This window comes from Leucoraja erinacea, chromosome 37 (assembly GCF_028641065.1).
Source record: "Leucoraja erinacea ecotype New England chromosome 37, Leri_hhj_1, whole genome shotgun sequence".
NCBI lineage: Eukaryota > Metazoa > Chordata > Chondrichthyes > Rajiformes > Rajidae > Leucoraja > Leucoraja erinaceus.
The window spans coordinates 3,989,522-4,005,465 of NC_073413.1; the positions used below are offsets into that span (position 1 = coordinate 3,989,522).

The 15,944-nt window shown below is 47.6% G+C and overlaps 1 protein-coding gene across 1 annotated transcript; it reads left to right on the forward strand.

Moving 5' to 3' along the window:
• Positions 1 to 2,096: 2,096 nt before the first annotated feature.
• LOC129713793 (toll-like receptor 13) lies at positions 2,097 to 6,944 on the forward strand. The gene is given in 2 exon segments (XM_055663095.1): positions 2,097 to 5,377; positions 5,379 to 6,944. Coding segments are annotated over 2 exon segments (2,922 nt in total). The 5' UTR covers positions 2,097 to 2,716; the 3' UTR covers positions 5,640 to 6,944.
• The last annotated feature ends 9,000 nt before the right edge of the window (positions 6,945 to 15,944 follow it).

A 15,944-nucleotide genomic window follows, 5' to 3' on the forward strand; every position in this document is an offset into this window, starting at 1 on the left:
AATTGGATTGATATTGGAACAGTGTGTAGGTGGTTGTTGAAACATAGAAACATAGAAATTAGGTGCAGGAGGAGGCCATTCGGCCCTTCGAGCCAGCACCACCATTCATTGTGATCATGGCTGATCGTCCCCAATCAATAACCCGTGCCTGCCTTCTCCCCATATCCCTTGACTCCACTAGCCCCGAGAGCTCTATCTAACTCTCTCTTAAATCCATCCAGTGATTTGGCCTCCACTGCCCTCTGTCCATAAATTCACAACTCTCTGGGTGTAAACATTTTTACTCACCTCAGTCTTAAATGGCCTCCCCTTTATTCTAAGACTGTGTGGTCCCTGGTTCTGGACTCGCCCAACATTGGGAACATTTCTCCTGCATCTAGCTTGTCCTGTCCTTTTATAATTTTATATGTTTCTATAAGATCCCCCCCCCACCCCTCATCCTTCTAAGCTCCAGTGAATACAAGCCTAGTCTTTTCAATCTCTCCTCGTATGACAGTCCCGCCATCCCAGGGATCAATCTCGTGAACCTACGCTGCACTGCCTCAATCACAAGAATGTCCTTCCTCAAACTAGGACTTGAAGAGGGGTCCGAAGGAGGGTCCTGACCCGAAACGCCACCCATCCATTTCCTCCAGAGATGCGGGCTGGCCCGCTGAGTCACTCCAGCACTTTGTACAAACCAGCATCTGCAGTTCTTTGTTTCCACAACAACTAATACTTGCGGCATTGCTAAAAGCCACGTGAAAATTCATGGTTCACAATTTGCCTGCAGTGAAATCCTTCCATTAAGTTAAATGAATTGTTAAATAATTCTCTTCTCAGCTCATTTATCATTTAAAGGGGCTGAATTTCAATATTCCCTTGACACTAGTTATGACTGTGGTAACTGAGACCCTGCCGACTTCTGATGTGAAAAAAATCCAGACAAGTAAAATATTTGGGATAATCAATACTTCATTGATTCTGGCCCCAAAATGTTATCTGTACACTGGAGGCTCGATCAGACCTGCTCACCTGAGACTTATTGATCTATTAAATATAATGATGACAACTCATATGGTCCACAGCTTTAATGAGATCTTCAATCATTTGGACTATGTTTGTTCAACTGAATCAACTTCACTACGAACATTACCAGTCAGCAGGGCACCTCATTTCAAAAGGGAATCGAATAAAAAATTACAAAAGGCAATTTAGCTTAGTTTCGAGTTACAGTGTACAAACTGGCCCTTCGGCCCACTGAGTCCGTACTGGCCAACGATCGCCCCAGTTCCATCTACACACTGGTAACAATTTACAGAAGCCAATTAATCTACAAACCCGCATGTCTTTAAGATGTGGGAGGGGATGGGAAGATTGCAACCTTCACGTGGTCCGCCCTGTTTCGACGAATGCAATCAACCTGGCGTGCACAGTCAAATAAGATCAAATAGAACAAGTTGTCCTACAACTTGAGGCTGTGCATGCCATACGCAAGAAGGAAAGGACGTGGGAGGAAACTGGAGCACCCGGAGGAAACCCGTGCGGACACAGGGCGAAGGTACAAACTCCTTACGGTAGTCAGGATCGAACCTGAGTCTCTGGCGCTGAGAGGCAGCAACTCTGCGGCTGTAGAAACGAGGAACTGCAGATGCTGGCTTAAACCACAAATGAGGAACAGAGTGAAAGTGCCAGTGAAAATATGTTTCACTTGATTACTGCACATCCTGCAAACGGAACAGAGAGAGGAAAGAGAACTCTGTCGGTATCTAACTACCCCCCCTGGCAGCTCGTTCAATACACCCACCACTCTTTGTGTGAAAATGTTACCCCTCAGATTTCTATTAAATCTTTTCCTCTTCACCTTAAACCTATGTCCTCTGGTCCTCGATTCCCCTACTCTGGGCAAGAGATTCTGTGCATCTACCCGATCTATTCCTCTCATGATCTTATACACCTCTATAAGATCACCCCTCATCCTCCAAGGAATACAATCCTAGGCTGCCCAACCTCTCCCTATAGCTCAGGTCTCGAGTCCTGGCAACATCCCGGTAAATCTTCTCTCCACACTTTCAAGTTTGCCGACATCTTTCCCTCTCAACTCCATTCTCCTGCCTTCGACTCTTAACCCCTGACACCCGTACTAATCAACTAAGAAACTGCCTTAACCCATTGACTTGGCCTCCACAGCCGTCAGTGGCAGAGAATTCCACAGATTCACCACCCTCTGGCTAAAGAAATTCCTCCTCGTCTCCTTTCTAAAGGAACGTCCTTTTATTCTGAGGCTGTGACCTCTGGTTCTAAACTCTCCCACTAGTGGAAACACCCTCTCCACGTCCACTCTGTCCGGGCCATTAATGTTCCTCAATTTTCGTGAGATCACAAACGTCTCTAGATCAGTCGTCAAAACGAAACTGCCGTCTGTAGATGGGCGCTTCCCCAATTTGTCCGAAACCATAATTCGACGAGACGCCGCGGGAGAACACTTGTTCGCAAGAGAGTCTCACGTTTTATTTTAAAACAGCGAAACAACCTTCAATGGCAGAAGCTGGACACTAAAAAGCAGGGCCAGGCACCTCTGGAGAGAAGGAATAGGTGAGACCGTTCTACGGCTGGTACTCAGCTAGTCTCTAGTGCTGGGTTGGCTCAGAAGTTCACTTCCCTGGAGATTGGAGAAATAGAGAAAGGGAGAGAGAGAGTGCGAGGGGCGAGAGTGAGTGTGGACGAACAGACCAAGATGGCCAAGATGGCCAAGATGACCAAGATGCCAGCTTCTTCTGGGCCAGAAGTGCTCACCAGCTTCCTACTTCTTCTGGCCTTGGTGGAGGTCCCTGGCGTGAGGTGCCTGTCTTTTAAACACTGTGCCGGGCATTACTATCAGAAGGACTCCCTCACCTGCATACGCCAGGGAATCAGGACCCTGGACCAGGCTGTTAGAGACCTCCCTACCTACACCAGGGTTCTCAACATTTCCGACAACAGGATCAGGCTTCTGCCGGCCAGAGGTCTGGAAAACCTGACGGCCTTGCAGCATCTCAGACTGGAGCACAACCAGCTGATGAGCATCGAACCGCACGCCTTTTGGAGACTCGACGCCCTCCGGGAACTCAATCTATCCCACAACCAGTTGGTCTACCTGCAACCCGGCGCCTTTGAATCCTTGCCCAACCTCACGGACTTGGTCCTCCGGGGGAACAGGTTGGCCATTATCTCCGGCGAGGTTGTCCGGCCCTTGGTGAGGCTCGCAAACCTGGACATCTCCCACAACTGCTTCAGGAATGTTTCCGCCGTGATGGCTGCACTTGGACTGGCCCCGGCCCTGAGAAGCCTCAACCTCCAGGGTTCCTGCGTGGCCTCGTTCGAAGTCACCTCGCGTTTCCCCCCGCTATTGAGTCTCTTGGTCCTCGCTAACAATTCCATCTCCGGGCTAAGCGGGGAGGCCGCTTTCTTCCGCAACATTCGCCGCCTGGACTTGTCCAACTGCGGGCTGACCCGAGCCGGGATCCTGACCTCGATTGACTTCTCCAGTCTCGGCCACCTGGACATCGGGGGCAACCCGATGGAGCGATCCCAGGTCATCGAGGTAGTGAGGGACATACGCGCTCCTCTGGTGAATATCACCCTCAGCAACTTAGAGCTGGAAACCAAGGAGACCCTACATCTAGTGCGTGGGGTATTACGGGATAGAAAGGTTCACTCAGTCATTCTGCAACATAATAGGTTTCAGGATGTGAGTGGGGTTTTCAACCAGAGTGATTCCATCTTGTACGTGGACCTGTCCCATAATAAGATTAAGAAGGCGAACTTATTCACCTGTGTTGGTTCTCCCAGTAGCGTCCAGGTCTTGGTCCTTGACCATAATAACATCCGGGATGTCTCTCTGTGCGGAGATGGTCCAAATGGGAGCCGGCGGGGCCGTTGCCTGGAGAATCTGCGCCAACTTTCCTTCCGATACAACCGCATCTCGGCCATCGAGTCGCACGCCTTCCAGCAGGCCCCCAACTTGGAGCGCCTCTCCCTGGCTTTGAACGAGATCAACTTCATCAACACGACCGCCTTTGTCGGCCTGACCAAGCTCAAATTCCTCTCCGTCACCAACAACTGCATCGGGGAGATCTTCAACACCACCTTCAGCCACGTCAGAACCCTGGAGCACCTGAAGATGCGGAATAACAGGATACCGATTGTCTACAGAGCCACATACTCCACCCTCACAAGGCTGGTGACCTTGGATTTGGGTGGCAACCACATTGAGATGATCCACGCGCGCGGTTTCAGCGGGCTCCACTCTTTGGTCAGACTCTACTTGGACAAGAATTGGTTGTCCTCCATTTCGGCCGGGATGTTCGAGGAGTTGCAGTCGCTTCAAGTGCTGGACTTGGCCAACAATAAGTTGTCCTTCAAAGTGCCGCCCGGCTCCGCGCCGCCGTTCACCCAGCTCCCCAAACTCCGCATGCTCAAGCTGCCCTCTCAGGTGTCCGTCGGCCCCATGACTCTCCACCACGACCTCTTCCAGGGCCTCCGGCAGCTGAAGACGCTGGACATCTCGGACAACAAGTTCACCACCCTCAACACGCTGCCCTTCCACCCGCTGGTCCAGCTGCAGTTCTTGCAGCTGAGCAACATCTACCACGGCTTCCAGACCATGCACAACGCTACCTTCGCAGGCCTGGTCAACCTCCGCGTCTTGATGCTGGAGAACGTGGGCTTGGAGTCCATCAGGGGAGTCCTCTTCGAGAACCTGAGCAGCCTCCGCACCCTGGTCCTCAAGAGCAACATGGTCCACGTCATCAGGGAGGGGGACATCCCTCGGCTGCCCAACCTCGTCAACCTGGACCTGCAGGAAAACCCCATCTCCTGCGTGTGTGACAACCTGTGGTTTCAGCGCTGGGCGGAGAGCAGCCAGGTGCAAGTGCCTTGGTTTTACCAGTACCCGTGCGTGGATCCCAGGGAGAACGGGACGAGGCTGTTGGCCCAGTTCGACAGCCTGATCTGCGACAACGGCTACGTGGTCTTCTGTTCGACGGCCCCCGCTCTCCTCGTCTTCCTGCTGGGCACCTTGGCGTACCACAAGGGCAAGTGGAACATCCACTATGGCTACTACCTCTTCCGGGCGTGGATACGGGAGAAAGAGCTGAGCAGGTCGCACACACGTGGCCACCGCTACGACGCCTTTGTGTCCTACAATTCCAAAGACGAGGACTGGGTCCTCGACCGACTGATACAGCACCTCGAGTTAGAAGGGCCGCCCTTCCACCGCTTGTGTTTCCACCACAGGGATTTCGCCGTGGGCAAGCCCATCGTGGAGAACATCGTGGAAGCCATTTACAACAGCAAGAAGACTCTTTGCATCATCTCCAAGAACTATCTCCAAAGCGAATGGTGCTCCATGGAGATGCAAGGTCGCCTTGTACAGACTCTTCGATGAGCACAGTGATGTCCTCATCCTGGTCTTCCTGGAAGAGATCCCAGCCCACGTCCTCTCTTCCTACCACCACCTCCGCAAGTTGGTGCGGGGGAAAACCTACATCAACTGGCCCACGGATGATGCGGGCCAGAAACTCTTCTGGGCCAAGTTAAGGGACGCCCTCCAGGCACATGGACCTCCTGCTGGAGAACAGGACCACCCACTTATCCGACACGCAAGCTTGCTGCGCTAATTTCTTCCCAGGTGAACAGTGAAGGAGCTGCTGCCTCACAGCGCCAGAGACCCGGGTTCGATCCTGACCACCTAACGGAGTTTGTACCTTCTCCCTGTGACCTGCGTGGGTTTTCTCCGGGTGCTCCGGTTTCCTCCCACACTCCAAAGGCGTGCAGGTTTGTAGGCGAATCGGCTTTGGTATCATTGTAAAATGTCCCTGGTGTGTGTAGGGTACTCATATAGTCATAGAGTGACACAGCGTGGAAACAGGCCCTTCGACCCAACTTGCCCACACCGCCCAACATGTCTCAGCTACACTAGTCCCACATGCCAGCATTTGGTCCATATCCCTCCAAACCTGTCCTATGCATATACCTGTCTAACTGCTTCTTAAACGTTGGGATAGTCCCAGCCTCAACTACCTCCCCTGGCAGCTCGTTCTATACACCCACCACCCTTTGTGTGAAAAAGTTACCCCTCACAGATTCCTATTAAATCTTTTCCTCTTCACCTTAAACCTATTTCCTCTGGTCCTTGATTCCCCTACTCTGGGCAAGAGATTCTGTGCATCTACCCGATCTTTTCCCCTCATGATCTATACACCTCTATAAGATCACCCCTCATCCTCCTGCGCTCCAAGGAATAGAGTCCCAGCCTACTCAAATGTTAGTGTGCGGGGATCGCTGGTGGTACAGACTCGGTGGGCCGAAGGGCCTGTTTCCATGCTGTATCTCTAAACTAAACTAAACATAGCTGCCCCGTCATCTAAAAAGAAACAAAACTACTGGAGGGACTCTGTGGGTCAGTCAGCATCTGTGGAGAGAAGAGGACAGATAATGGATCAGGACTAGACCTTTCTTCAGGCTATTGCAGTGGAGGAGTGTTAGATTTAGTTTTTAGTTCTAGTCACAGTTGAAGGATAAGGGGGAAGTCTTTTAGGACTGAGATGAGAAAAACATTTTTCACACAGAGAGTGGTGAATCTGTGGAATTCTCTGCCACAGAAGGTAGTTGAGGCCACAGTTCATTGGCTATATTTAAGAGGGAGTTAGATGTGGCCCTTGTGGCTAAAGGGATCAGGGGGTATGGAGAGAAGGCAGGTACAGGATACTGAGTTGGATGATCAGCCATGATCATATTGAATGGCGGTGCAGGCTCGAAGGGCCGAATGGCCTACTCCTGCACCTAATTTCTATGTTTAGTTTTAGTTTTAGAGATACAGCAGGGAAATAGGCCCCTCCGCTCACTGAATCTGCTCCAACGAACAATCCCCGCACACTTGTTCTATCCTACATGCCAGGGGCAATTTACAGAAGCCAATTAACCTACAGGCCTGCACGTCCCTGGGATGTGGGAGGAAACCGGAGCACCCGGAGAAAACCCACGGGGTCACGGGGAGAATGTACAAACCCCACACAGACACAGCACCCGTAGGTCAGGATCGAACCCGGGTCTCTGGTGCTGTGAGGCAGAAAGTGCACCGCTGCGCCACCGTGCCGCAGAGAGAGAAGGGTGGGGCAAGTGATAGGTGGATCCAGGGAGGAGGGATAGAGTGGATGTGGAGAGGATGTTTCCACTAGTGGGAAGGTCCAGGACCAGAGGGCACAGCCTCAGAATAAAAGGACGTAGTCTTAGAAAGGAGATGAGGAGGAATTTCTTTAGACAGAGGGTGGTGAATCTGTGGAACTCATTGCCACAGACGGCGGTGGAGGCCAAGTCATTGGGTATTTTTAAGGCAGAGATAAATAGATTCTTGATTAGTACGGGTGTCAGAGGTTACGGGGAGAAGGCAGGAGAATGGGTTTAGGAGGGAGAGATAGATCAGCCATGATTCAATGGCAGAGTAGATATCCCAGGCTGACTACAGCGCCTCCAGAGGTGGGAGTGTGTGATTATCCCCTGATATGTTCATAAAGGCAGTTCCCAATGCAGCTTTAATTGTGAACGGGAAACTTATAAAGATATGTTTACCGTGTTGTAGAAGATCTTAGAAGCAAATTCTTTAGATAAATTAATTTTATATTAGAAATGTAGAAAGTAGGTGCAGGAGTAGGCCATTCGACCCTTTGAGCCAGCACCGCCATTCAATATGATCATGGCTGATCATTCAAAATCAGTACCCCATTCCTGCTTTCTCCCCATATCCCTTGATTCCCTTAGCCCTAAGAGCTAAATGTAACTCTCTCTTGAAAACTCAGGATAAATCTCCCAATCTGTGTGTCGTAGGTACACAAAAATGCTGGAGAAACTCAGTGGGTGCAGCAGCATCTATGGAGCGAAGGAAATAGGCAATGAAATAGGCCCTTCTTCAGACTGATGTGTCGTGTTTTATTACATACCTGATATATAAAGATTGCTTGCAAAAAATATAGTACTTCTGTGTAAAATATGCTGTGCAAAACAAGAATGACTCGACCCAAGATGCCACCTATTCCTTTACTCCAGAGATGTTGCCTGTCCCATGTTACGGGGAGAAGGCAGGATAAAGGGGTTAGGACAAAGAGATATATCAGCCATAATGTTCCTTGCTGGAGTTCGTGAGAGTGATGTGTTAGAAAGTTTGATAAAAAATCAACTGATGGTAACACAATTCATGTCAGATTCAGATTCAGATTCAGATTCAATTTTAATTGTCATTGTCAGTGTACAGTACAGAGACAACGAAATGCATTTAGCATCTCTCTGGAAGAGCGACATAGCAAACGATTTGAATAAATAATAATAAGTGTCCGGCGGGGGGGGGGGGGGTGGGTGATTGGCAGTCACCGAGGTACGTTGTTGAGTAGAGTGACAGCCGCCGGGAAGAAGCTGTTCCCGGACCTGCTGGTTCGGCAACGGAGAGACCTGTAGCGCCTCCCGGATGGTAGGAGGGTAAACAGTCCATGGTTGGGGTGAGAGCAGTCCTTGGCGATGCTGAGCACCCTCCACAGACAACGCTTGCTTTGGACAGACTCAATGGAGGGGAGCGAGGAACCGGTGATGCGTTGGGCAATTTTCACCACCCTCTGCAATGCCTTCCGGTCGGAGACAGAGCAGTTGCCTTACCATACTGTGATGCAGTTGGTAAGGATGCTCTCGATGGTGCAGCCGTAGAAGTTCACCAGGATCTGAGGAGACAGATGGACCTTCTGCAGTCTCCTCAGGAAAAAGAGACGCTGATGAGCCTTCTTGATCAGAGTAGAGGTATTGTGGGTCCAAGAGAGGTCATCGGAGATGTTGACTCCCAGGAACCTGAAGCTAAAAACACGTTCCACCTTCGTCCCGTTAATGTGGATGGGGGTGTGCGTGCCGCCTCTGGACTTCCTGAAGTCTACAATGAGCTCCTTGGTCTTCTTGGAGTTAAGGGCCAGGTTGTTGTCAGCGCACCATGCTGCTAAGTGCTGGACCTCATATGTCACTTATAAAGAAGTAATTGATTGTGTCCTCGAGCCCTTTACCTATACATGCAATAAATCCTTTCTAAAAGATGTTTTTCACAATAAAATGAAAATGGCTAAGGTGGTTCCAATCTATAAAAATGGTGACAAACATAGACCTGTGTCTTCGCTACCTCCATTTTCTAAAATACTTGAAAAGCTATTTGTGAATAGACTTGATGACTTCATCGAGAAATCTATGAGTTATTGAGTGATCATCAATATGGGTTTAGGAGTAATCGATCGACATGTTTAGCGGTGATGGGTTTTGTAGAAAATTTTGCAACAGCAACAGATAAGAAACTACACACTGTGGGCGTGTTTATTGATTTATGTAAAGCATTTGATACAATTGATCATTCCTTACTTTTGCAGAATTATGGTATAAGAGGTGCCACACAAAATTGGTGGGGAAGTTATTGAAGTAATAGGTTTCAGTATGTAAAAATTAATAATACTGAATAACAGCTTAGAAGAGTAACCTGTGGTGTTCCACAAGGTTCGGTGCTGGGACCTAAGTTATTTATGCTTTGTTTAAATGATATCTGTAAAGTATCCAATGCATTGAAGTTTGTTACATTTGCGGATGATACAAACGTATTTTGTTCAGGGAATGATATGAAAGAACTATTGAAAACAGCAGAAAGAGAATTGATAGTGCTAAAAAATGGTTTGATATGAATAAATTATCCCTAAATGAAAACAAAATGTATGGAGTTTGGTGGTGACAGGGTTAATTATGAAATAAAATTGAATTTAAATGGAGTTGAAATTGAAAGAGTATATCAAACAAAATTCCTGGGAGTGATTATTGATCATAAACGTTGTCGGAAGCCACATATAGAATTCTTCAAACGGAAATTATCTAAATCCATTGCTATTCTTTACAAAACAAAGGATCTGTTGAATAAGAAGTGTTTGTATGTATTGTATTGCTTGCCTATATTGCCATATATATCATATTGTGTTGAAGTTTGGGGAAATGTATATAAAACAAATATAGACCCTATAATTAAACTACAGAAAAGAGTTATTGGAATAATACATAAAGCTTCTTACCGTGAAAATACAAATCCATTTTTCATAAAGACCGGTACCATAAAATGTTTGGATATAGAAACATAGAAAATAGGTGTAGGGGTAGGCCATTCGGCCCTTCGAGCCTGCACCGCCATTCAATATGATCATGGCTCAGTATCCTGTACCTGCCTTCTCTCCATTCCCCCTGATCCCTTTAGCCACAAGGGTCACATCTAACCTTCTTAAATATAGCCAATGAACTGTGGCCTCAACTACCTTCTGTGACAGAGAATTCCACACATTCACCACTCTCTGTGTGAAAAAATGGTTTCTCATCTCGGTCCTAAAAGATTTCCCCCTTATCCTTAAACTGTGACCCCTTTGTCCTGGACTTCCCTAACATCGGGAACAATCTTCCTGCATCCAGCCTGTCCAACCCCTTAAGAATTTTGTAAGTTTCTATAAGATCCCTCCTCAATCTTCTAAATTCTAGCGAGTACTAACCGAGTCTATCCAGTCTGTCTTCATATGTAAAGACATCCCAGGAATACGTTTCTGAGTTAGGACCTAAAAGCCTTCCTATTAGCATTCAAAAAAAAATTCCTTAATTAGGAGACCAAAACATTACGCAATAAGAGGAGGTGTGTATTTTTGATCCCCCCTGAGAACCAATCTAACATATAGGATATGTGTGCATGTTTGGGAGTCAAATTATGGAACGGGCTTAGAGACGAGTTGAAATTTTGTAGCTCTCTGTTGAGTTCCAAAAAAGCTTTAAAATGTAAAATAATTATAATGTAAAATGATTCAGATGTAAAATAAGTAAGGATTACAATTTAGAGTAATTTTTAATCCTTACTTATTTTACATTTTATAGTAATCATTTAGAGTAATTTTTTTTTCTTTGCTTTGTAATATTGATATTCTGGGTTATTTTATGGATTGTATAGGATAGGCAGAAATAATCTTTGTGGCTTCAGGCTAATCCTTTTTCAGTCATTGATTATGTGAACATTGTGTGAAATGGATAGTGTTGGTTCATATTCACACGGATTGTAGAATTTTCTTTTTAATGTATTGACCAAAATAAACCATTCATTGATTCATTCATGGCGGTGTAGACCTGAAGGGCCAAACGGCCCAATTCTGCTCCTATCACTTATGACTCGGCCCGGAGATTATTACCAAAGATCCTATTACAGAGTTGACGTGGAAAAGCTTTCCCACTGAGATAGGGAAGATGGCTTCAGGGGACATGACATTGAGAATCAGGGACTGAAGTTTAGGGGTAACATGTGAACATTGTTTGAAAGAGAGTGGTACAGCTGTGTGTTCATGAGCTTCAGTGAAGGTGGTGGAGGCAGGTTCGTTTTAATCATTGAAAAAAATAAACCATTTATGGATGGGAAGGGAATGGAGGGCGGTGGTCTGAGCGCAGATAGGGCCAAACGGCCCCAATTCTGTTCGGCACGGACTAGAAGGGTCGAGATGGCCTGTTCCGGCTGTTATTACCAAAGTTCCTATATATGGAGCAGGATAGACCACTCCTGCTAAATGCAATGGGCTGACGTGTAGTACGCAACGGGCATTTTTTTCATCCATTTCAGTAACCCGACCCGACCCGACCCGACCCGACCCGCAGTGTAATCAACGTTGCGGGGGAACAGTTTGTGTTAATAAATTATAATTCTGAAAATGAGGAGAAGATTTTTACCAAAGAGCTTTTATTTTTACAAGGATGTTTCCGTAACCGGCTTCCGTCTCCGCACTAGTATCTTTGCTCTGCTGCGGGATCTTTGGTGCGGAGACGGAAGCCGGTTACGGAAATGGGGGCGAAAATGACCCACGAATCTGCCCATGACCGGACTATGTCTTTTTTGTCGAGTGGACTATCTTGCTCGCTAGAGGATCTTTGATGATTAGAGGACTCCAAACCACGTGTGTCACTGCCACCTTGTGGCTGTCATAGTTAGTGCAACCTTGTGGCACCAACAACCAACATCCTCCCAGCTCCATAGATGCTGCTGCACCCGCTGAGTTTCTCCAGCAATTTTGTGTACCAACATCCTCCCATTGAATGGAGGAACTACAGTGATAGGTTTTGCCAGTTGCCCACTCCCCACCCTACGCCTGCTATCCCATCTATCTCTCTCTCTCAACTGCTGCACCTTAGAACAAGCAACTTCCATTTGTAACACTGACAGTCAGAACCTTCACCTCCCAATGGAACGGTCAAATACTGGGGAACATGGGGTTAAAGTAAGAGGAGCAAACTTTAAAAGATGTGCGGGGCAGGTTTTATTTGTTACTAAGAATTGGGTTGAGGAGAGATGACAGATCAGCCATGATTGAATGGCAGAGTAGACTCGATGGGCTGAATGGCCTAATTCTACTCCTATGGCTTAGCGGTAGAGTTGCTGCCTCACAGCGCCAGAGACCCGGGTTCGATCCTATCCACGGGCGCTGTCTGAACGGAGTTTATGTTACTTCCCTGTGGGTTTCCTCCCACACTCGAGATGTAGAACTTTTTTCACACAGAGAGTGGTGATCTCTGGAACTCTCTGCCACAGAGGGTCCAGTTCTTTGGCTATATTAAGAGGGAGTTTCCTCCCACACAGCCAGAGAATGGCGGTGCAGGCTTGGCCTACTCCTGTAATTTCTATGGTTTGTAGGTTAATTGGTTTTGACAAAATTGTCCCTAGTGTGTAGGATAGTGCGGGTGGTGGCATGGACTCGGTGGGCCGAAGGGCCTGTTTCTCCACTGTATCTCTAAACCAGAGATGTTAATATGTGAAAGAATATGTGATTGTGTTCAATATGTAAAATAATATGTGATTGTGTCTATAGTTTGTTTGTTTGTCTTTTTGCACAAAGTTCGCGAGCATTGCCACTTTTCATTTCACTGCACATCTCGCATGTGTATGTGACGAATATACTTGACTTGAGACTTGACTTGAGATGGGAGTTGGGGGTCTGAAGGGTCTCGACCCAAAACGTCGCCCATTTCTTTTTTCCAGAGAATGCCGCCTGACCCGCTGGGCTAACTCCAGCTTTTTTGTGTGTGTCTTCGGTTTAAATCAGCAGTCCCTTCCTACACATAAAAGAGTAAAGGGCCTGTCCAACTATACGAGTTTACCCAAGAGCTCTCACGAGTTAAAAAAATCGAACTCGTGGTAAGTACGTAGAATGTACGTAGCGGGTACGTCGGAGATTGGGACGTCTCTTAGCGGCTCGTAACGCTAACGGCAGGTACTCGGGGAAACGCGGTAAGCTCGTGATGTTTTTTCAAAATGTCCACGAGAGCCCCAAGTACCTACAAGCGGCCATTACCGTAATTTTCCGAGTTCGAATCAGGGGAAACTCGGGAGAACTTGAATTACCTCGTACAGTGGGACAGGCCCTTTGGACTTGGCATCATGATCGACACAGGCAGGATGGGCCGAAGGGCCTGTTTCCGCGCTGTATCTCTTAAAAAGAAATTCCGTTTCCATTTGTTTAAGAAGGAGCTGCAGATGCTGGAAAATCGAAGGTAGACAAAAATGCTGGAGAAACTCAGCGGGTGCAGCAGCATCTATGGAGCGAAGGAAATGGGCAACGTTTTGGGCCGAAACCCTTCCTCAGACTCTTCAGACCATTTCCATTTGTAGCCTTTAGCTTCAACCACTTTGCACACAATAACTTTTCACTCTGGTTATAGGAACATGACATTTATTTAATCCGACATTTCAAAGCGGAACAGAAGTGCCCAGTGCCTGCCTATTCAATGCAAAGATTTGTATATTTTATTAAAAATCGCAAAAAACAGCAAACAAATTTAACCAACAGTCATATCCCGGCCAATTATTGTCCTTTACAAAAAAACAAGTCATCACAAAATAAACGAGGAATTGGAGGGATGGGTGGGGGAGGGTGGGGGCGGAAATAACGGCTCAAATATTAAATATTTCTATTTAACTGGGTGGATGCGATTCAGAAATGGGTCAGATGTTAGAGATAGATTATATTTAGTGTCTGCCGCGACCACATTTATAGGCACAAAAAATGCTGGAGTAACTCAGCGGGACAGGCAGCATCTCTGGATAGAACGGGTGACGTTTCGGGTCGAGACCCTTCGAGAGATTTCTCTCTCGTTTCTCTTTCCCGTGACTTAGTCTGGAGAAGGGTCTCGACCCGAAATGTCACCCATTCCCTTTCTTCAGAGATGCTGCCTGTACCGCTGAGTTACTCCAGCACTTTTTGTGTCCGATTCGATTTAAACCAGCATCTGCAGTTCCTTCCTCCACAGCTCCAACACTTATACCCTGGGGAGCTTACAACCCAGCGGTAGGGACATTGATTTCTCTTGTCAAGTAACCCTTGCTTTCCCTTTCCCTCTCCCTCCATCTATCCCCCACCCTAGCTGTCTTGCTTTTTTTTTTTTAAACTGTTCTTATCCCTTCGTTTTCACCTTCTCCTCAGCCAACAATGGATCATTGTTGGCTCTTTGACCATCAGCGCAGTCTGCTTTGCTCTGCACCTTTCCATACCTCGTTTTCCTCTCCCCCCGACTCTCAGTCTGAAGGGTCTCGACCCGAAACAGTCACCCATTCCTTCTCTCCAGAGATGCTGCCAGACCCGCTGAGTTACTCCAGCGTTTTGTGTAAACCCAGCATCTGCAGTTCCTTCCTAGCAACTTGTCTCAACTCCACAGTCCCATTGGCAAAGACGATCTTGCAGGGCACACCCTTGAGAAGGCATCCCCTAGTTTGGGCTAGTCCAACATGGGACAAACTGCAACTAATCCCAACGTAACCCCCCTGATGGGATTTGGGGGAGAGAGAAAACACCATATAAGGCACAGGAGGGAAAGATAGACCAGCCATGATTGAATGGCAGAGTGGGCCGAATGGCCTATTTCTGCCCTTAGCTCTTATGATCTACTGGAGTCACCAACCATGGCCTACATTGCAATCAAACTAAGCTCCTTCCAATATGCACCTGCAAGGCCCCAAGCCCTAGAGGAGATTGAAACAGCCAGCTCCTGACCCCAACTGTGACTATCTTCACTGGTTTCATCTTGCACTAAACGTTATTCCCTTTACCATGTATCTGTGCACTGGGAAACTCTCGATGGTAATCATGTATTGTCTTTCTGCTGACTGGATGGCAGCAACAAAAGCTTTCCGCTGTACCTCGGCACATGTGACAACAAACTAAACTGTGGACTCAACCTGGCGGTGGGGTGGGAAGGGAGGAGATAGGAGGACCCATCAATGGTGAAGGAAGGAAGGAAGGAAGGAAGGGAGGAAGGAAGGAGACTCGCCAGTGTTTGGGGGAAGAGAGGAGACCAACAACTCCCAGTGGAGTCAAGTCAAGTCAAGAGAGTTTATTGTCATGTGTCCCAGATAGGACAATGACATTCTTGCTTTGCTTCAGCACAACAGAATATTGTAGGCATGACTACAGTCTTTACTGTGGTCGAGTCTTCACTAGGAATGTTCTTCCTTCTCCAGTCTGAGGTCCGTGGGGAGCCTTCCACCAATGCTTCCCCACCACACACACGACCTGGGGCAAAACCCCAGTTCAAACCCAAGGACCAACAATCCACATCAATTTGGCAGCACCTGGATCTACTCAATCCAACCGAGGAATTGGTGGCATCCTCTGGAGTTTGGACCAAGTTGAGCTACTTCCACCTACTCTGCAGACTTCCCAATCCCACCACACACACACACCAAGGGCACAAAATGCTTGGGTGACTCAGCAGGTGCAGTTCAATTGTGTTTCATTAGTCACAGGGACCAAGGTCCATTTTTTGTACACAGTTCAGTACCTGGATATCACTTGAAGCATCTCTGGAGAACGTGGATGCGCGGGGGTTTTGGGGGTCGAGACCTTTCCTCAGACCGA